A 22681-nucleotide genomic window follows, 5' to 3' on the forward strand; every position below is an offset into this window, starting at 1 on the left:
TAATACACAGATAAACCAAAACATTAAAATAATCTCCTTATCTGTAATGATTGTCTATTTTATCATCTCCACTGTCCAAAAAAGAGTAGTTTGTATTTCTATAATTACACAAGGTAATTCATTTGTTACTCTGCGTATCTCTGAGTCCCCTTTTAGCCTGTTCTTCAATAGTCACAACCCCCGCAGAGAAGGTACGATTTGAGTGGTGGCTCATTCTCAGTGCTGCTGTGACACTGGTGTGTTAGGGTGTGTTGTGCTGGTACGAGAGGAGCTGTATGTTTTCTGGGGCTGTGGTCAGCATGACATGACTTTTCTCCGCTGTTAAGAAGTTATGCAGGACGGCATAATTAACAGACATTAATTAACAACAATTATCTGGTGGTTCCCGAGCGTACCCAGGAATCACTTTGCACAAAGCGGAAGCACACGCTGGAGAGGGTGCCAGTGACACACACACATATATTCACCCTTATGGATAATTTTTGAGTCATGAATCCACCTACCAGTTTGTGTTTTTGGACCATGGCAGGAAACCAGAGCACCCAGAGGAAACCCACTCGGACACAGGGAGAACACACCAAACCTCACAGTCACCCAGAGCAGGGCTCGAACCCACAACCTCCAGGTCCCTGGAGCTGTGCGAATCCTAAACGGAACTGGATCAAGTACCAAAGTTCACTGCGGTGCTCATTCCTTTTCAGTCGAGTGATTCACCGTCATTCACTCCTATTCACTGAGGTCTCTCTATCTGGCTCCCCCTGGCGTTCACTGTTATAGTGAGCGGAGCCCTGAGTTGCGAGTCTCCGGGTGACGAGTCTGTGGCTCGCCGCGGCGCTGGAGGGGCGGCTCTTCCCGCGGAGAGAGAGCAGAGCTGGGCTCGGCACACAGCAGCTCCCGCGCCTCACCCAGAGATGGACAGCTCCGGACGGAAAGTGGTGGTGTGCGACAACGGCACCGGGGTGAGCGGTTTCGGGGGATTAGAGAGTGTGGTTTTATTAGCATGTTTCTAGACAATCCTAAAAAACTGCAGTTGGAGGTATTTTGCTTTTAGCAGCGTACCGGAATCTCCCCGGTCCACCTTAAATACTGCAGCAGTGGACGTTAACGTACGCTCTGGTTTTCCCTCGTATATCTTTTGAGTTCTGGTGTTCAGGTTAAGTCCACATGATGAATGAGACAGTCCAGAGGAGAGGGTTAAACCCGGACGGTGAGCCCCGTGTGCTGGGAGTGCGGTTGTACTTAAGGTGGAGCGGAGAGTTGTGAATGAAGCGAGTGGAACGGGAAGTGCTGATCTGTCTGGGCTGGGTTTCGGCTTGTCAGGAATGTGCCTGTCAGCAGCGAGGAAACACAAATGCACACATTTATAGCGCTTTTAATGGCTTCTTTTCGTCTTTTAGCAACGTATACAACCAGCATTGTTCAGCTTTTATCCTTTAAAACCAATGTTTCTCAGAAACAAACGGGGGTTGATGTGTAAACCTGCGGACCAGCTTTTTCTAGCCTTAGCTCTCCGTGGCCCTTTCATTCAAAACTCCGGTTTCACAAACACAGCCTCCCTCCTCCTCTTAAAGACACCTGAACACATGGAACCGGTATTTCCATAAATACAAGCAGTTTTTACGTTTTTGCTGGGGATTATTCACAGTCTGAACACAGAGAAAACCTCTCACAGAAGCTAAAACAGACGTTAGAGCGAATAAAAACAGATTTATCAGGATCACACGGGCACAAACACTCCGGTTTACGAGTCCTCTCCGTTAAAAGTAGTGTAAACACCTCCTCATCCTGTTTCTGTTATTGTGCAAATGTCTTATGCTGAATTTCTGTGATTACTTAAATCATTCTGACACACACCGGGCGTTAGGACGTGCTTTCCCAGTAAACAAGGAACATCCCTGGACGTTCAAAATAGGTCTAAAAGTAGTCTGTCCGTCAAGGACATATTTTAAACGTCAACGGACGTCCAAAATCCATCTTAATAAGTTAGTTAACTGGTGACCAATCGATAACGTCAATGGACGTCCAAAATACGTCTAATAGTCGTCTTTTCAATGTCTGTGTTTGGACGTCTTTTCAACTTTCATTTTCAACCTTAAGAGAACGTTGATTAGACGTCAGTCATTACGTTATTTCAACGTTGAATCAACGGCTAATTGTTTACTGTGTTTGGTGATTGGATGACGTTCAGATTTCAGTAAACCGAATTAAAAGCCAGGTGTAAACACACCTGAGACGCTTTGTGACTGTAGCAGATAGTACTTGGGGATCGGCAGAGATGGATCCTGACCAAGTTTAATAAAAATGTGAATAGAAAGTGTCGTCTGCATCCGCATACAGTTACACAAACGAAAATTAAGATCAGTGGCTTCTCTTTCCTCAAAATCAGTTCAATAACGGATGTCGGACTTGAAAGAATGACTGGTCTTGTGCATCCAGCCACGCTTCACTGCCTGTTATTTCAGGAGTTAATTTCAGGAGGAGAAATGGGAGCTGTGTGTGTTTTACATGGGAAAGGGAGATCAGATCTTGGAGTCAGAGTTAAAAATGTAAACAGAATCCCCGGCCTAAGCCTGTTCAGATAAAGTCCGGATATGAAACACATGTTAAAGGAACACTACGTAAGATTTGGTGTTTTTGCTCCTGGGCTCCCCCTACAGTGTAATTCATGTTTACAGCACTGTCCTGAAACCAAGGGAGAGCGGGAGGGAATGAGGTGGTTTCCTACCTGCATCCAGGTGCTGTTTCTGCAGTGTGGAGTCTGGAGTCGTAATGACAGAGGCTCTGTTCTCATTGTTACATCACAGTAATAATTAAGATGTTGTTTATATGTTTATAAATCCTACCTAGCATAAATAGGATGTGTGTGTGTGTGTACACAAAATGAACTAGTCTTGAAGCTGATGTTTGCATTATTTTATTTGTTATAAAAGGAAGTTGTGAAGTGCAGCGTGAAACCACACACACTTTTTCTGTCTTTGTGGGGTAGTTATTTGCCATCCTCCTGTATGACTGCAGTATAAAGGTGCTCTTTTTACACCCGACCTGACACCAGTCTCGACTTCCGCGACCTAAAGCTGCCTGTGACCTCTTTTTAACTTTTTCTAATAAGAGGTTTCAGTTTTAAATGACGTGTTTCCCTTATGCAGCTAACGGTCCCCACTGTGTCTGTGTTCATCAAGGCGGGCAAAACTTAATCCCTACAAAGAGATAAACACAAGCACAGATAGGTTTCTCATGTCTGATTACTGCGGATGGGAGCTGGCCGTGTGGGAGTTGAGGAGCGAGTCTGGTCTGATGTGAACTGACGCTGTGAATGTGGGTAAATTTAAACATCACACGGATAGAGGACATTTTCCACTTCCATTTACTCTCAAACCCACAGAGACTTCAAAGACAACATCACAGATTCACTTTATAACACGAGTGAGTGAGTGAGGGTGGGGTGAATACATGAGGAAGGGTGTAAGTGGTGATGTGAGTGAATGAGTGAGTGGCTCACTGCATTTTCTGTTGCAAATTCTGTTTCTTTAGCCTGATGCTGGCTGGAGTATTATGACTAATCACAGAGGTGTGTGTGTGTGTGTGTGTGTTTTGCACTGCTGATACTAACCCCAGTGTTAACAGGAAGTTGGCTAGCTCTTTGCAAGAGCTGAACATGACTCACACTATACTTACACCGCTGAAGTGCGCCAGGCCTTCGCTTAAAGCCATGTGTAAAAATAGCTTCCTGTTTCATTAAAGGCAGATTGCACAAAACTTTAAGGTTTATGCAAAATGAAGTGGTTATTTCAGAGAAAGGTTCAGGCTCAGGTTTCTCTGCAGTCGTGGTGAGAGGAACCAGGGGTCATGCTGTACATGATTTCCTCTCTAAAATATGCAGCGAACCTACTCCTCAATGCACCTTACTCACTCACGTACATATTCTCTCATGTTTAGAAAATGCTCCACAAGGGGGTGCTTTTTTTCTCTGACTTTGTTCTATAGTGAAGACAGTAAAGCAGCAGTATATCTGCATCAAATAAAGCTTGAGTGTACCTCTCTGCCCGGATGTTATGTTAAATCTGGCATAAAACATCATCTCAAGCCACAGCGTGTGTATTTATAACTGTTGTGTGTGGTCAAAACCTTCTGTGAGGGAAGGTTTACAGGCATTTCACTCTTCAGATGTCTGGTTATCCACAGTGTGAGGAGTTCTGATGTTGCAAGCTTCTCTTTAAAGGAGCTTTTCACACCAAACCACTCTCAACAACTTCAGGTCTTATTGAATTTTCAGTGCCGAAATTCACAATCGCTAGAAATACAAGTCTGTAGTAAGTTTAGTTTTTATTGCTTTATTCTGGGGTGAAGCCTGAGGGACACACTTGGTCTTCACCGTGTATCTCCGGCCTGTCTAGACACGCTTGGACTTTTCCTTTGTTTCTCTTAATGACACGCTGCAGCTGATGCCCCTTTACAGAGTGAGGAGAAGTGTAGAGTGGAGGGGGGCACTGCTGAGCTCTAAGTGAAGCAGTTTTGTTGGAAATGCTTCTGTAGATATTCAGGCTGTAACCATACACGCTTTGATTTGAGGATCCTTAGTGGGAGGTTGTTTAGTTTGTGTTTTATTTTAATCTGTGTTCATTTTGGTTTAATTTTAGCCTGAGTCTTATTTTAGTAATTTATTTATTGTTAGTTTTAGTCAAGTTTTGGTCGATACATTAACATTTTAAGTTCAAAGTAACTGCAGAAGGCACTTGAAAAGAGGTTCAACTCTTTAAATCATTGGCCAACATTTATACAAGGAACTCTCAGATGCTCGAATGAACGATTCTCTGGGAGTTCTCCTATTTTTTCATTTAACAACATATTTTCTTGTGATTTTCTGTTTTCAACTCAGAAATAACGTGTCAAATATCAGTATTTCACATTGTTCTTAAGGTTTTATCCATTGACCACAAGTGCACAACATTTTGTCATAGTTTACATCATTATTATTATTAAAGTTTTTTGCTCATTGACTTTGTTGCATTGTAAAATAGCATCTTCTACTGTAAATTTCATTTACAGCAGTGTAATTGGACTTTTATAAATCCATAATTAGCATGTCTCTGGTTTCATTGGTTTCAATACATTGATTAATGAGTCTTTCTCAGTAATTATATTCAGGTCGAATGCAGGTCATGAATTAATCATGTCCCTTGTCTGTTTTCTCTCCATCAGTTTGTGAAGTGCGGCTATGCAGGGTCTAACTTCCCCGAGCACATTTTCCCCGCGCTGGTCGGGAGGCCCATCATCCGCTCCACAGCCAAAGTGGGAAACATCGAGATCAAGGTAAAAGCAGCATCTCGCCAAACTCAAAAACTCACAAACACATCAGGATCCACAGACAAAGAGAAGAAAGTTTATCAAAGATACACTCTTTACCCTGTGCTAACAAAAACAATGACATTTCACCTCTCGCCACCAAATAGTCCACCACTCATTTCCTGTGAGCGCTTCTGAAGTGGAGCTGGAATTTGATATTCAGTCTTGATTGACAAGCAACACTACAGGGTGGGCCATTTATATGGATACACCTTAATAAAATGGGAATTGTTGGTGATATTAACTTCCTGTTTGTGACACATTAGTATATGGGAGGGGGGCAACTTTTCAAGATGGGTGGTGACCATAAAAGTATAAGTGGTCAGAAACTTGTAAATAACTCATGAAAGTTTTAAAAATAAAGTTTTGTTAAAACCATAACCAAGCACACCGTTGTTTTTCTTGTGTAATTCCCAATAAGTTTGATGTGTCACATGACCCTCTTCCCATTGGAAAAAAACAAAAGATGGATCCAAAATGGCCGACTTCAAAATGGCCGCCATGGTCACCACCCATCTTGAAAAGTTGCCCCCCTCCCATATACTAATGTGCCACAAACAGGAAGTTAATATCACCAACCATTCCCATTTTATTAAGGTGTAGCCATATAAATGGCCCACCCTGTATAACAGCTCAGTGGAACATCACAATGATTCTGAAGTGTAGTTTTGAGGTAAGTTTTAAACTGTCTAATGTTCACTGACACTAAGTGCCTTGATGGAGTAACAGAGATAAATTATGTAACACCCTGCTCCATTCCCATTTGTAATCAGCACGTCATTTCGCTCCTAATTTGGTTAAATTTAAATTTAGCTCAGCGTTGTTGCATCGCAAACTCCGCCCATAATTCGCACCTCCATCACATCTTTCAGACATCACAAGGTCTCAGAGAATGAATCATATCCCACTGTGAACGCAGGGGGACAGGCACAATGTTCCTCAATGTTTACTGCACAGTTTTGCAGCCCACATTTACCCAGTTAGTAGCAAGGAACAAGCACTGGACCTTGGGGGGCAGTGCAGCCACAGTTCAAGTGAAACACGACCTCTAGTAAAACGTGAAAAGTGTGTAACGGCCTCACGGACCACCACCGTTTACACCTCTTTCGTCTTTTTGTAGTGAGTAATGTTACATTACAAGCACCACCTTCACCATCGTGTTTGTTAGTTGTTGTCATCAGAAACTTTTGACTGGAGACTGCCCTCTGTTGGATGTACTGACATTGATTACCTCTCCAATGTAAAGGATGCATAGAAGTCTGAGGGCAGTGACAGTTACAACATATTCATTTATGTAGGTAAAGGGAGTATGAATGCCTTTAGACAGCCTGCACTGTACCGATCCACGCAGCAGTAATTTTATACAGTGCCTCATGAAGAGAGGGACATTTTGTCACATTCACTTTGCTGATAACGTTTAAATGGGTGGAACACACAGGAGCTTTCTTATCAGATAAACGAGGGCTTTTCACAAAGGAAGCACACACACACACGCTCTCTCTCTATTGCACTTTCCTGTTTGGTTCTTTCCCTTCTTTTGATCAATCTCTCCTTCCTTATTGATGTGTTCTAGGGCAGTAGAGTGATGGTGAGTGTATCGTCAGGTGTGTGTGTGTGTGTTTGCAGGCATGTGCTGTGTCTGAGTTATTTTCTCCTCGAGAAGTTTGTCTCAATAACAGCACGGAGATATTTACGATCCAATAAAGAATCAGAGAATAATGACGTTAGACGTCCTATGTCTCTTGTTTTGAATTTTCTTTGCTCGTGTATGGAATGTTTTTTTGCCTGAAAGCATTTGCAGAGTTGCAGGCCACTAACCTCGATGCAGTCATTTCTGTTTTGTGTATGACATTATCATCCTGTTCTATTTCCTACCATGCAGCCGCACGTCCAGATGTGTGCCCTAAAGAGCAAGCTTTATGGGGTCTTCTCGGTGTAAACACAGACAGAATGCTTTTCAATGCAGGATTAGTGAGAAACAGAACTTTGGTCTAAGTTAAGGAGTGACTAATGATGATTAAAGGAAGGTGGCACAACTATGATGTTTTATTTGTATGTGTACATAAAATGGAGGCAAATGCCACTTTTAAATGTCCCCCACCTCATAAAGAAGTGTTGCTAAATAGGTGGAGTACCCCTTTAAATTCCCCAGAGAAACGTTTCTGTGGCTGACATTATTACAGCCTCAATATATCACTTAAGAAACGTAGCTGTACGTGATTTTCACCGAAAATTACAAAATTAAGCCTTTGCCGTTTTTCTCCCTTGGCTGCGTGCCCCTGGTCTCCTAACGAAGATCCTGTTCAATGTTCTTATAGTTGCAACCCCCCTTGTGTTTGCCCCAGGCTCTGCAGTCACAGATGTGAGGCTGTAATAGTTTACCGAAGCTTGGCTTCTCAGGAGAAACTAAACAGTGAAATGGGGTCTGGGGGAATTTTTACGAAGTCCACATTCTTTGGCTGACACATGGTAAACGTCACCTGGCTAATGCATTAGACTGTGGTTCTTTGATCTTTTGACCTCTGACCTGTGCCCCTGGCAGGACCTGATGGTGGGGGATGAGGCGAGTGAGCTGCGCTCGATGCTGGAGGTGAACTACCCCATGGAGAACGGCATCGTGCGCAACTGGGACGACATGAAGCACTTGTGGGATTACACCTTCGGCCCCGAAAAGCTGAACATCGATTCGCGCAACTGCAAGATTCTCCTCACAGAACCCCCCATGAACCCCACCAAGAACCGAGAGAAGATCATTGAGGTGTGTTGGTAGGAGTCCTGAACTGAGATGATCTCAGTTTTGCATTTGCATTTTTTGGCAAATTGTCTTTTTATTTCTAAAAATGCTGATGTAGTTAATGAGGAATAAAATCCATATTTTACAGTAAGAGCCATACAGCTGATATAACACTGTCTACATCTTCAGGCGATGATGTGTACAGTTCTATTGAATCAGAATACCTCAGACTGTAAACACTCTCTCAAAAAGATATTAATTAATATTAGTTTCTGTCAAATCCAGTTAATACCTGACAGAAAAATAGTTGAGGATATGACATCGTTTTTTATTATTATTCAAATAGTATGATTTTACATCATTTAAAACTAAGCAAGTCTTTAGATACAAAGCAATTAAATGCTATTGTTCTGATGAGGATCTTTGTCTGTGCAGAAACAGGATGATTTATCTTGACTTTCCCTTTCTCACTGACATGAGTTTAATTTCTGCTGGCTCTCTGTAGGTGATGTTTGAGACGTACCAGTTTGCTGGTGTTTATATCGCCATTCAGGCCGTGCTCACACTCTATGCTCAAGGTACTCTACCCTCCTACATCTGGCTACCAGCCTGAGAACAGGACCTTTCATCCTATCTGTCTTTGGTTTGAACTGACTCAGTGTGTGTGTGTGTGTGTAGGTCTGCTGACTGGTGTGGTGGTGGACTCTGGAGATGGTGTGACTCACATCTGCCCAGTGTACGAGGGCTTCTCTCTGCCTCACCTCACACGCCGTCTGGACATCGCTGGCCGAGACATCACACGCTACCTCATCAAGGTACGCACGTTTAGATCAGCCCTCGCCGTCTCACTGAAGCTCAGGCATTTTCTCTTCTCCTCCAAGGTCCTCATCTAAGGAAGCAAGTGCACATGCTGTTGTGCTCAACAGTGCTTAGAAGATACTCGCAGAGAATGTAATACACTACAGAAAGCACAGGGATATTTCATTAAAAATGTAATAACTTACACTAAAACCAGTTAATGATCCATTTAGTCACCGTCAAATGTGTGAGCATGTGTGGAATTGTCTACGTATATGAATGATAGGGTGAGTTTAAAATTGTCCACAGGTGTGTGTGTGTGTGTGAGAGACAAAGAGACGGGGTGTGTGGAATTGTCCACGTATATGAGTGATAGGGTTAATGTGTCTAATTGTCCACAGGTGTGTGAGTGACTGGGTGAGCATGTGAAATTGTCCACAGGTGTGTGTGTGTGAGTGACTGGGTGAGTATGTGAAATTGTCCACAGGTGTGTGTGTGTGAGTGACTGGGTGAGTGTGTGAAATTGTCCACAGGTGTGTGTGTGTGAGTGACTGGGTGAGTATGTGAAATTTTCCACAGTTCCACAGTTGTGTGTTTGTGTGAGTGACTGGGTGAGTATGTGAAATTGTCCACAGGTGTGTGTGTGTGAGTGACTGGGTGAGTATGTGAAATTGTCCACAGGTGTGTGTGTGTGAGTGACTGGGTGAGTGTGTGAAATTGTCCACAGGTGTGTGTGTGTGAGTGACTGGGTGAGTATGTGAAATTGTCCACAGTTCCACAGTTGTGTGTTTGTGTGAGTGACTGGGTGAGTATGTGAAATTGTCCACAGGTGTGTGTGTGTGAGTGACTGGGTGAGTATGTGAAATTGTCCACAGTTCCACAGTTGTGTGTTTGTGTGAGTGACTGGGTGAGTATGTGAAATTGTCCACAGGTGTGTGTGTGTGAGTGACTGGGTGAGTGTGTGAAATTGTCCACGGGTGGGTGGGTGAGTGAGAGAAAGAAAGAAATTGTCCACAGGTGTGTGTGAGTGACTGTGTGGGTGGGTGAGTGAGTGAGAGAAAGAAAGAAATTGTCCACAGGTGTGTGTGTGACTGAGTGAGCGTGTGAAATCGTTCACAGGTGTGTGTGAGTGACTGGGTGAGCGTGTGGAATCGTTCACAGGTGTGTGTGTGAGTGAGTGACTGGGTGAGCTTGTGGAATCGTCCACAGGTGTGTGTGTGAGTGACTGGGTGAGCGTGTGAAATCGTCCACAGGTGTGTGTGTGTGAGTAACTGGGTGAGCATGTGAAATCGTCCACAGGTGTGTGTGAGTGTGACTGGGTGACCATGTGGAATTGTTCACAGGTGTGTGAGAGTGAGAGTGTGAGTGAGAGTGTGTGTGTGTGTGTGTGTGAAATTGTCAGGTGTTAGTGTGTGTGTGCGCGTGCGTGATGCTTTGTAATGGGCTCGGTGCCCTGTCCAGTGTGTGCTCCTGCCTTGTTTCCTATGATCCATGTAGAGTCTGGACCCACTCAGACCCTGAACAGAATTAAGTGTTAAAAAGGTGAATGAGTGAATGTACCTGCATGTGCTCTGACACAGAGGAAATACTCTCCTCCCTCCTAATGATTTCTCTCTATTGTCTGATCGCATGTAGCTGCTGCTGCTGAGGGGTTACGCCTTCAACCACTCGGCAGACTTTGAGACGGTGAGGATGATGAAGGAGAAACTGTGTTACGTGGGCTACAACATCGAGCAGGAGCAGAAACTCGCTCTGGAGACCACTGTGCTGGTGGAATCCTATACTGTGAGTACACACACAAGGGCTTTTCATTAATATCTCCTAATTAATAATAGATGTGCATAACAATCACTCACTCATGCTTGCTCATGACTCACACCTACACACAGGAAATGCCCAGCTGTGAGTGCAATTAGCTTTTTCCCACACTAGGGGGCAGCAGTGTGGTGCAGTAAATTTCCACTGTCAAACTGGCTGTGTCCAAAAACCACATTCTACTGAACTAAATACTGTCAGAAAAATAAGAGGTCTGTTAGTAGTGCGTTCATTAGTGCATCATAAGTAGAATAAGTGATATTATGGTTATTATAAGAGATCATTGTTCTTAAACTGAGGAGTTATATATAAAACATTAATTTTATATAGTTTCATTTTTATTCCCTGCTTGCATTTTAGTGATGTCTTTGCATTTTTATTACTGTTATTATTCATCTGCAGAGAACCTTGTAAACACATTTTTATCTCTCTCTCTCTCTCACTCTCTCTCTCTCTCTCAAGCTGCCAGATGGAAGGGTAATAAAGGTGGGAGGTGAGCGGTTCGAGGCTCCGGAGGCGCTCTTCCAGCCGCACTTGATCAATGTGGAGGGAGTGGGCGTGGCTGAACTGCTCTTCAACACCATCCAAGCGGCCGACATCGACACCAGGTCTGTACTATTTCAGCGTCGTGATGGCAACAACCCGTAACGTTCTCCCAACAAAAATAAACCTTGTTCTTGGACTGAATTAGTCAGATTCGTGGTGAAATGAAGTGTGGGGAGCAGATTTTCAGAGCCTAGTGCTGACGCTAACCTAGCACATTGTGAGGGCTGCACACCACAGAATTTCTAAATTATTATTGCAACATGATGCCACCAGAGCCTGGAAAAGGCAGCATGCACCTCCAGCTAATAACAATGTTTTTTTTGCTGAGTGAACAATCTGAACAACCACAGCTGGAGATAAGTGAGAATCAGGGGTCAAACATCCAACAGTGTAAATGTAGGACAACCAGGAAGGTAGGGTATCAGCCCAGGCCAGTCAAGTGTGCTGCTGCATGTCCTTAAACACAGTTAGTCATTTAGTGCTTCTTTAATACTAAAGGGCAAGCCAGACAGAGTCCTTTCTGGGATCAGAACGTGGCCATACATTCAGTCTCGGTTGAAGCCTCTTCTAAATGAACTCTCTTACCTGCTACTGTGACTTCAGTAACTGAAATTAATAGTCTGCTGAGTTCTATGAATTATTCATTAACTACTCTGAATGTGCTGTAGGTCATTCTGGGAATATGGACCCAAATACAGACCTTTAGAGATGAAGCAGTAAAATCTGATCTCTTTGATCTCTTTCAGAGCTGAGTTCTATAAGCATATCGTTTTGTCCGGAGGCTCTACGATGTACCCAGGTCTGCCGTCCCGTCTGGAGCGTGAGCTGAAGCAGCTTTACTTGGAGAGAGTGCTCAAAGGAGACGTGGACAAGCTCTCGGTTCGTACACACTCAGTTTCATGCCCAGCAAGCTGCTGCTTTTCTCATTTCTATTTATTTGCTTAATTTGCTCAGAACATACACTATACTAAGGGCTGTGTAAATGCAGCACCTTGTTGTTGTTGTTCACCAACAGATGGCGCCAGTAGCGTTGATTCTGTTATGGTACAAATGTGAACTAAATGTTCCTGACACATAAGCCTGCAATTGGGAGTGGGGGGAGGGGGCGTCACAATTGTTATTTAAAAACTTAATAATTAAAAGACTTAAATGTTTAAAGCCCTGGTGACCCGGTCAATTTTTTTGGTCGGGTCATTAAAAAATTATTTATTTACACTTTACTTTTTCGCTTCTTTATTTTTTGCACTGACATTGTTTGTTAATGTTATCCAGTAATGGGAATATATCCTATCTATTAGCACAGTGCAAACCTCTAGTGAATTGTTCAGAAGTCTCAAATAGTTGTGACACACTATTAAAATGGAGAGCAGTACGAGAAATACTGAGCCTTAGAGATGGAAGATGAAAGAAAGGAGGAAAAGTGGATGGAAGAGGGTAAGAAGTTCCACATTGTGGGAGCAGCAACACTGAAAGACCTTCCGCACATTGAGGAAAGCCTATATGAAGGAATTGTCATAAGACCAGAATCAGCGGATCTGAGTTTATGTGGCAGGGTTCAGGTGTGTAGAAGTGATGACAGAGTGGAGGGAGATGGCCATGCAAGGCCTTGGCCTTAGTGTGTGCTGAGACTCTGGCCGTGGAGTTTTGAATGTATGGAAGAGGGCGGAGTGTATTAGAAGGTAAGCCACAGAACAGAGAATTACAGTAGTAATTCTCTAACCGTGATGTAATGAAAGAGTGCATTGGTATCTCAGGATCTTTACAGGACGGCAGGACTTGGTTACAGATTTGATATGTGGGTCAAAGCTGAGAGAAGACTCAAACAGGACAGAGATTTCGATGGCTGACTTGGTACCAACAAACAGAAATTCAGGTTAAAATTGAGAAACTGAGCTTTTAGCCAGAATATTAACGCCAGAATACAGGATAACAGTGGAGGAAATGATTCAGTGAGTTTGAGGCAAAGATGGATCTGAATGTCATCAGAGTAACAATGAAAACTGAGGCTGTGGTAGTGGAAAATACTACCAAAAGGAAGTGACTAAAAGATAAACTGCAGGGGACCCAGAATAGAACCCTGGGGTACTCCCTGAGTTACCGGGACAGTAACAGATTTGTCCTTCAGACACAAATCAACCACAGTTGTGGTCAAGATCGAAATATTGCAAACTAAAATGTTCACTGCACCCTTCATTGAGTGGGAGGTATTTGATACAGTAATGAATTTACATTTTAATTGTTCTTTAGGGTTTATATCCTAAGTGCTTGCACAATTAGTTTAACAGCGGAATAACAAAGGACCCTTGAAGAGGTTAGAGAGTTCCTTCAGCATCCAGAAGGAATTGTTTCCAGGAATAAACTCTTTGTAAACAATAAAGATGAAGTAAACACATTGGCTTTATGGTCACAGATTGTGACTTCAATAATCACAGCAGTGCTGTTCTGTGTCAAGACCGATTTGGGAAGTTCAGAAGGGTGGGTGTTGTGGGAAGCTTTGAACATTACACTTTTGGAACAAGAAAAATGTGTTGGGCAGACGTGTTTGTGAATGGTCACCTCATGCCAGTAGATTTCCTCATATAGATGATGTATACCTGTTTTTCTGAGGTGTTGTGCACACTGAATATATAAATTAAGCAGTCTTATACAATACTGCATTCATATATGAAGCTGGTATAGTATATATCTTCTTCTTTTTAACTCTAAAGACCTGCTGATGATGGATCCACACCTTCAGAGTTGCACAACTTGGAAGTGTAAATATTAGTTCCATAGCATTTACTGAAACATCCGTATTTCTTTCTGGGAAATGGCGTTAAAAGGATCCTGCAGTGTGCAGCTGATTACCACAGTCATTCCTAAAGGTTTTTGTTGTGCTTATAAAGCAGAAAACCCATTGACTCTAAACATGGTTATAAAGAAGCCACAGGCCAGTTGCTCCACTCTATCATTAAATGTTTCTGCAGATTACTTTCAGGAAATCTCTGGTCAAAAGTATTTGTAACTGAAGTTGTAAAGCAGCACAACTATTTTTTTTCCTAGAGATTGGTTCATGAATCCAGAGGAAAGAGTAGGTGTAGAGGGTGCAGGGGTTTTTTTTTAGTTTAATTTATCTTCATAGTTCTCCTGAGGTACAAAATGTGTTTTATGTACTTAATGGCATTCCATATTTTGAGAGTCTAAGCAGGCATGCTTCTTCACCTGTTTATCTTTACATATTCAGCAGCTGCCTGTTGGATACAGTTCTAAGTGGGTTTTGAGTCAACAGGATTTCTGTTCTGTGCATATAGACAATTGTGTTGCACGTGGTAATCATTTGTATAATACTAATACATATAATGTATATATGTCAATATACAATGGATAAAGATGCAGTACAGGATTTCAGTCCAGTGCACTTTTTGTTAAGTTCAGCTAATGTGTGCTCACAGTCTGCTAGCTCCGTGTTACGTTTGAGCGCTGGAAATAAGTTCAGCAGTCGTACTTGGCCCTTGTTCTGTAAATGGGAGACAAACAAAGTGGCTTGGACTGAGAACCACAGCACAATTTCAGCCAATCAACAACAAGGGGAGTTCATGCTCGTTCAAAACACTCTGAAACAAATATTAATTATTGTTCTCCAGAATTGTATACAGTACCCTTTTAAGTAAATGGAGTTAATATAGTGGAAAATCTAAAGCCATAACCAGTGTCTCTCTCTCTTTCTCTGTGTAGAAGTTTAAGATCCGTATTGAAGACCCTCCTCGTCGTAAGCACATGGTGTTTTTGGGCGGAGCTGTGCTAGCTGACATCATGAAGGATAAAGATAACTTCTGGCTGACCAGAGAAGAGTACCAGGAGAAAGGCATGCGTGTGCTGGAGAAACTCGGAGTGACCGTCAGATAAACCACACACACACATTTGCACATGCAATTACACACATGCGCACGCACACACACACACACACACACACACACACACAATCAAACACCACAAACAGGGTGGCATTTTGGCAGTGTATAAATGGGGAAAATAACAGTTAGCAAAAATACTTGATTATAATAATCAAATACTTGAATTTTACAGTTAGCAGCCTGAAGCACTGTTGGAATGGGATTAGTTTTACATGTGTAGGTGAGGTTATGTCATTTTACGACAGGATACCTTTAATTTAAATTTTTTCCTAATCACTGATTGCGAACACACATATATTCTATCTGGCACACCAATAAAATTTAAATGTATTTAATTTAATTTCTCTTAGACATTTTCCCTGCTGTCTTGAATACAAAAGGTTTATAGTATTGTCATTAGACGGGGGAATTTACAAACAAATGAGAACATTGTTTTTCTTTACAAGGATCACTTGTCCTTTACTAAACAATACTCTGGACTGAGACTTCCAGTCTAAGAGGAAGCTTCAGCCTAGTGCCGTTTTCACACATGAACTCCGGAGAATTTCCAGAGAAACTCTAGAGTACTGTGTACGGAGATGTCTGTGGACCAGCTCCTGTGCAGCGCGTGCAGGAGAATCTCCGGAATATTTCTCGAGCCATTCTCATATGTGTAAAAACTCATTTTACACAAGTTACAAATATTTAATATGATCTGTGTATTAATATAAAGCAATTATTAGCACAATGGATTTAAACCGGAATTAACACGGCAACGGTTCAATTAACCCCACCTCCTCATGTAAAAACAAAAAAAAAATCTTGTGAAAAAGTGCTTTGAAATATCCTCGCTGTCTTATTGGTGAGACTTTTTGAAGAGTTCTGCCTGTTGAGGGCTAGATAACAGTCAGAAAAAAATGCATTTAGATGTACTTGTTTATTCTGCCAAAATTAATCCTAGAATGGAGTCCGTCTGTCCATCTCTCTCTCTCTCTTTCTCTGTCTGCCCATCTTTACACATAGCCATTTAGATATTGGTGTCTATCACAGATTTTTGTCTGTCTGAAGTTTTATCGCCACAATTCACATTTTTGAAGAACACAGTGGAGAGAGTTGACCAGAATAAGATGGAAAAAATTCACTTATAAAAATAATAGGAATTGGCTGAGCTGAGTGAATGAATGAATGAACAAACCGTAGCCATTTTGCTGATTAAGATTATGATGAACAGTATACTATTTAAGGCCGATGGTATCAAATGTGTTAAGTGACCTATAAAGACAGGCTGCTGTCTTAAATGTAAAATGGGTGGGTTGATTGTATTTAAATCACCTTTCTCCCTGTCTTTAATGTTTGTTTTCTTATGTGTTTATTGCTTTCTATGTTAACAGAAGTGTGCACTTTGCCTTGTTATGAAATACATTCTAGTCCTGTACGCAGTGGATTACTAAGTGTACTAAACAGGTGTAGACTAGGGTATCAAGCAGAAATTAGGATATCGCCCCGTTGGGACCAAATTATCATTCCCACTTGGTGTTTAAACTGAGAAAAACCTGAAAATTGTGCAGAGGGCCCCTCAGACGTGCCCCCTTTATCTAACCCTTCTAACTGGCTCTGGACCAGCCTGTGACACCTAGGAAATAATTTTGCAGTTTTTACTGATCAGTTTCATGGTTCCAAGTTTTCTTATAAATCTTTTGTGAAAGATGCTGTAAAACTGATCCAAGATCTGTTGGATCACTGATCCCAGACTGTTGTGAACTGAAGGTTAGTGTTGGTGCTGCTCTCGACACATTCTCTAAAACACCATGCTAATGTGGCCCACAGTGAATCACGACCAAAGTTAAAATTTCTTCACTATTTGCCACATTAGTACTGATTTGTTGTAGTCTTTTTAACGTGAAATTCAGCAGCCTCTCTCACCATAAATTAGCACGTCACACTCAGTACCACCTCAAACCTATGCTCTATTCATCTTTTTTTTATTTTTTATTTATTTTTTTTTTAGCCCAAGCTCTGCTTTTGGAACTCATTGGGTTTCTTCTGTTTAGACATTTCACATTCTGTAGCTTCATGCAAACTTTTTTTTATAATTAATTTCTGATGCAGTTTCCATTTTGATACAGTTAATTTCGCTGCATGGTTTGGTTGTACCAGTTTTTTGGGGGTTAGCCTGACTGGGTTTGAGGTGAATGGTTTAAAACTGAATTGAAATGTTTGTCTTTCTCTCTCTGTAAAGATTGAGAGGTTAAAAAGGTAGAAATGGCTAGTTCAATCACACAATGCTAATACGGCTAGCTGTGCTTAAAACCTAATGTTACTAAATAGCATTACCTCACAGTCCAGCTAAAATAGCTAGCTTCCATGCATCGTCTCAGTTTTCCCCAAAAACATGACTGCTCAAGACAAAACCCAGACAACCAGTGACTTTGCATTTACTCTCTATGTCCAAAGGTTTCCTGAAAAGCACAAAATGGGACGCTCTGTAGCAGCTACCCATGAGTCTAATGTCAAATGTTGACTAGAGGGATATAAAACCCCTGCAACAGCGGGTTTTGAAGCAGGGGTGACGTGATCCAGAAGTAACCATCTGACCTCACTAATGCTTCCATGGCTGAGTGCTATCAAATTGCAGTAGAAATGTTTCAGCATCAAGGGTAAAGCCTTGTCAGTAGAGTAGGAACAGTTATTGAGGCAAACTTTGTCATTTACCTTCAAGAGATGTTGAAGGTAACTCTAGATAAGAAATTTGTTTGCTAATTATCATGATAAATTGCTGTCTAACAGTGTTTAGATTTCATGCTTAGCTTTTTGTAAAACATAATGTTAGTAGATAGTAACACATCATGCTAACTAGCAATGCTAGCTTTTATTCAGTAATTATGCTAGCACTGTTTGGTTGAACTAGCCATTTTAAGTGTGGAAAAGGGCTGGGTTTGTGTTGTATTTTTATTAATAATAATATCTCTGGTTATGCAAATGTAGTAATAATAATAATAATAAAAGACATGGTGAGGTTGGTAATGGAGGCTGCCCTGAAAGCTGGACGTCTGCTTGGTTTTCATCGCTGTCTTCCAGCCTTTCACACATGGAAGGAGTGAATATATTAAGGGATGCTTTAAACCAGGGCGTAACACTGTGCCAAGCGTCATAATCGAAGTTGGATCATGTTTCTTTTTTTTTTTTTTTTCATGTGTTTATTTGTTTGTAGCCAACTGCCAAACAGCTGATTTAAATAAAGAAATTTTGATTTATAATTCTGCAATTGTTTGTTTTTAAACATTTGTTCATTTTAATGTAGTGTTGTAACCACGTGTGTGGGGTGGGGGTCTGTCAGTCTGTGTGTGTGTATAAGTCTGTGGTTTTTGTGTGCATTTCTTTCATGTGTGGAGTGTAACCATGGCAGCGCACTCAGAATGACCACCAGTCTGAGTTTCCATGGTAACTGCCTGTACACAGACAGAGTAACATCTTCAGCACATCTTTTATAGTCTCTCTCTCTGAGACACTAATGCTGTCTGTCTCTGTCTGACACTCATGCTGTATTTTTCCCCTCTTTTTCTGCCTTTCCCTGTCTAACACATGCTGTCTCTCTCTCCCCCTTTGTCTCTTTTACCCCTTTCCTCTATTCCTTTTTTTTCTCTCTCTCTCTCTACCTGTCTGTGACACTAATGCTGCCTTTTTGTCTCCTCTCTCTCTCTCTCTCTCTCTCTCTCTCTCTCTCTCTCTCTCTGCTGTAGCAGTGTCCCTTGCTGTGGGAATACGTTCAGCAGACCTGGCATGCAAAAAAGAAACATGAATCATTTTCTCTATTCCATTCTCCATCAGTCCTCCCCCCCTTTCTCTACTCTTCCTCCTCCTTGATGAAAAGGAAGTGTTATTTGTTTATTGCTCTTGGAATCTGTTTACTAGCTTCAGTGTTCAGAGGAAAGGTTCTGCTGGTGGGAGATGGGCCTGTACGTCACCTCTTAATATGTTCATTAATCTCCTTTCATTCTTGTCACCCTCAGTCACTGATCTTCAGCTCTTCCTTTTAGCAGGAAACATGTGAAATGTATTTTGTCTCTTTACAATTGTCATGAGCTTTGTTTTTTTAGGTAACTCTTACTTTTTATACATGTTTTCTTCTAATGGCCATTTTCTGCTTTTCATGATTCAAGTAGCTTCCAAACACACTCTGTGAGGGTGAGGTCTGGACTCTTGAGAAGCAATTTTTTTTTCTTTTTTCCTTTCTGGCTCTTTGCTTCTACATACATTGTGAGAATGATCCACCACCCGAATCATACCTGCTCTCTAGGGTTAGAGAGCTAACCCTGACCATTGAATGACAGGGTGAAATGGACTAACAAACCGTGCACAGCAACAAGCAGATTACAATCAATAATTGTAGAACAGGTCAATGGAGCCGAGAGAATGAACAGAAACATCTGAATAACAACGGTACCTGGTACGTAATGGCTGACTGGAACTAAAATGAATGGAGGGTATGTGACTTGCACAGCGCTGCAGGCACCAAAATAATTAATGAATTAAATTTATTAAGCCCCTTCTTCACCAACGATTCTGGTATAGATTACCGGGCGTGCTGTGTGTGAATGAGAGGGGGCTGTGTTCACATTTGTTTCACATTTCACCCTTTGTAAACAAGCGTAGGCAGTCAGACTCAGTGGGGCCTGTTTAAATTAAGGCCAGACAGCTACATGTCACATGTAGTACACACTATAGACTACGTACTATGTCCTCCATGCTGAAAAACACTACTGCACAAACTCCAGGCTGCTTAGCCTTCTGCTGGAATACGCTACAGGCTCCACACTGCACTAGATGAGCGTTTGAAGTTCTGCGCTAAATGGTTCAACATGGAGAGCATTTGTTCTCGCTCTGTTACTTTGACGTTCATCTGGAGCACGTTTTTTCTGCCTGTCGTTTCATCTCAGCCTTATTCTTACTGACTAGAGACTGCTGGAAACTCACAGTATATCAAAACAGTTTCTTGAATACATATAAACACTGGAATGGACAGTTGAGTGTAGAAGAGATACACAGTGTGTAAAGTTAGCATGTGATCTGTGTGTGTGGCATGCTTTTCCTTCCTCTAACTGCCCCTCTAGCTCAGCTCTGGGGTATTTCCTGTGCGTGCCAGTATCCCACAGGTAAAACCTGTTCATATTTGCTGAGCTAAGACCAGGTTTACACTTTGTCTTAGCCCTTTTTCCTCAGACATGGTGCTAGGCTAACTGCTCACTTGCTAATTTCCAGTACTTTTAACCATGCACTTTAACAATTTGGCTGGAGAGAGTTGGCCAGTGTCTTCAGACTCAGTCTGGAGCAGTTGGCGAAACTCTGTGAAAGAATGGGAATGATTAACATAATCCCGTTCTTGGAATTGCCTGGAAATGCAATAATTTAGGTTCTTGTTTCTAGAAAAACTGGTTAAAGTTTGAGCACATTATCCAGCATATGCCTGTGCCTCTGTTGTGTACTACACACTAATCCTTTAGAGTATATTCTAACCTTTAAAAGTGTGAATTTCACAGATTAGTACACAATATATCAACCTACTACCTAACAGGATGTGGTAAACTGTTGCTATGACAACGCATTTCATACAAAGCTGCGGCTGCAACACTGTTTTTTAAACAATTAAAAAAAAAAAAAAAACCTCAAATATCTCCAAACTGCATAGTGCACAGTGTAGGTCAGGGGTAATTCATCCAGTTAGCTCCAGATAGAGAAAACTTTCTCAAGCCAAGGTCCAGCACAGTGCCAGTGCCATATCCTGCATATTGAATTAGCCTTGTAATTATAGCAACATTTTATATAAATAACAACTGAATGTCAAATCAAATTACATTTTCAAAATTTGGAAATAATTATAAATAAATGCTCTAAATAATGTCCTTTTCTCATTTCAGAGAACTGTTGTCCTGAAGTTTTCCCAAAATAGCTTTTATCACGTCTCTTGGGCTATTTTTACTAGCCCCCAGGACAGCGGTGTCTGGAGCCCTACCCGCTGTGTGTCACTCATTTGAGTCACAGCGCTCATCATAATTCACAGATCTGATTGGCTGAGCCAAACACTACTTAGAATTAGCATTAAGTGCGCAATTGCGATGCAGCCTATGTCTTAGATGGGATGAACACACCAGAAAACACAAATGCACTTAACTCAGTACAGGAATGGGAACAAAAGGCAGTGCAGTGTACTGTGTTTATGGGACGTGAGGTATGGTGTAGTGCAGTGGCTAACACCACTGACCTGTACAAGGCAGACCAGGGGTCCATGTCTGTGCAAGCACTTCAGTACGAGTCCCCGGGCTAGACTCCTAACGCTGAAAATGTGATTTAATATGTTATTTATCGCAACAGTAAGAACTTATTTGCTCAAAAAATATTAGAATAAAGACCAATACGTTTGATGTTTGTAAGTTTGATGTTCTGAGAGTGAATGTGTTGGTTTAACCCTTTCCACATCTCTCCTCGTGGCAGACTGGGATTATTTGGGGTTATCATCCAATCCCTAGTTTTACTTGCTAATAAATACTTTTATATGTTAAATCAAGTGTGGTGCTGATTTAACAAGTCCATACGATCAAGTCCCCACACACTTCATGGCCTGCAAAGTAGTGTGGGAAAAGTAGTTTTAAAGATGAAGGACACTCTCTGTTTTTTCTCTCAGTCTGCATCCATTTTCCCTGTTGCTGTCTGCGCTTTGTTCTTTTCCTCTGTTGATATCAGGGCTCTTAACCTGACCTTGTGTCTCTCTTTGTCTCTCACAGACGCATACACCCTCTTAGTCTCTCTTATTTATACCCCCCACCCCCTTCACACACACACACACACTTGCTGGCATGCTAACCCTCCACCCTGAATGTTGCTTGTCACGCACATCAGCTTCCTGGTGTGCAGTGTGTGTTTGTGCATTTCCCAGCCTTGGAGGAAGTGTGGTGACACACACTTGTCCAGAGACCAGCGTTGTGAGGGATGCAGCGGGAGGACTGCCGTTGCTGCTTTGGCAGAAGGATGGGCGCAATCGGAAACCCTGAATTTTCATTAACCAAACACTGCACCTCTGTGGCTCCATCGTGAATCTGACTGTACACTTAAAGAAGTGCTCATGGGACCCTCTTTCCAGGGTCCTGCCCTCAGCACTGCAGTCACCAGCCACTTACCAGAGTCTTCCACCAGCTTCAGCACGAGGGTGGTCCTTGTTGAGAAGCAGTGGTGTGAAAATCAGAGACTACACTCCATTTATTTATTTTTCTGATTGAAATGTTCAAAAGACTGAATGTTTGAAAGCGAGAAGGGAACGGCTCGAAAATAGTTTTCCCTCGCTCTGAACTGAGCTGTGGCTCTTTCTCTTTTAAAGGAACAGGTGCTGAAACTGGCCGTTCTGAACAGAGCTGTTTAGACAGGGGTGAGAACGCTGCTGTGGGGTTTCATCCTTGTGGTATTTTGACCAAAACAGGTCACAGACATTTCATTAAGACCCCAGAACTGTTCACTTGTGAAAAAGAGGGAGATTGACACATCTAATGGCAACTAAAATATACTGAGATTAACCGCCATAGTT

General features: G+C 42.0%; 1 protein-coding gene across 1 annotated transcript; it reads left to right on the plus strand.

Moving 5' to 3' along the window:
* Nucleotides 1-863: 863 nt before the first annotated feature.
* Nucleotides 864-18345, plus strand: LOC136686856 (actin-related protein 2-A-like). Its single transcript, XM_066660883.1, has 9 exons — nt 864-959; nt 5200-5310; nt 7886-8101; nt 8583-8655; nt 8756-8892; nt 10511-10660; nt 11153-11298; nt 11983-12115; nt 14951-18345. Exons 1-9 carry the CDS (start codon nt 912-914, stop codon nt 15119-15121), a joined length of 1185 nt encoding a protein of 394 aa, XP_066516980.1. The 5' UTR covers nt 864-911; the 3' UTR covers nt 15122-18345.
* The last annotated feature ends 4336 nt before the right edge of the window (nt 18346-22681 follow it).

The sequence above is a fragment of the Hoplias malabaricus genome, chromosome 2 (genome assembly GCF_029633855.1).
Source record: "Hoplias malabaricus isolate fHopMal1 chromosome 2, fHopMal1.hap1, whole genome shotgun sequence".
Lineage (NCBI taxonomy): Eukaryota > Metazoa > Chordata > Actinopteri > Characiformes > Erythrinidae > Hoplias > Hoplias malabaricus.

Excerpts from the sequence above, each read along its gene's own strand:
- LOC136686856 (XM_066660883.1), top strand. The coding sequence starts at position 912 with ATGGACAGCTCCGGACGGAAAGTGGTGGTGTGCGACAACGGCACCGGG. Across the intron at positions 960-5,199 it reads TGTGCGACAACGGCACCGGG|TTTGTGAAGTGCGGCTATGC; the intron begins GTGAGCGGTTTC and ends TCTCTCCATCAG. Across the intron at positions 5,311-7,885 it reads TGGGAAACATCGAGATCAAG|GACCTGATGGTGGGGGATGA; the intron begins GTAAAAGCAGCA and ends TGCCCCTGGCAG.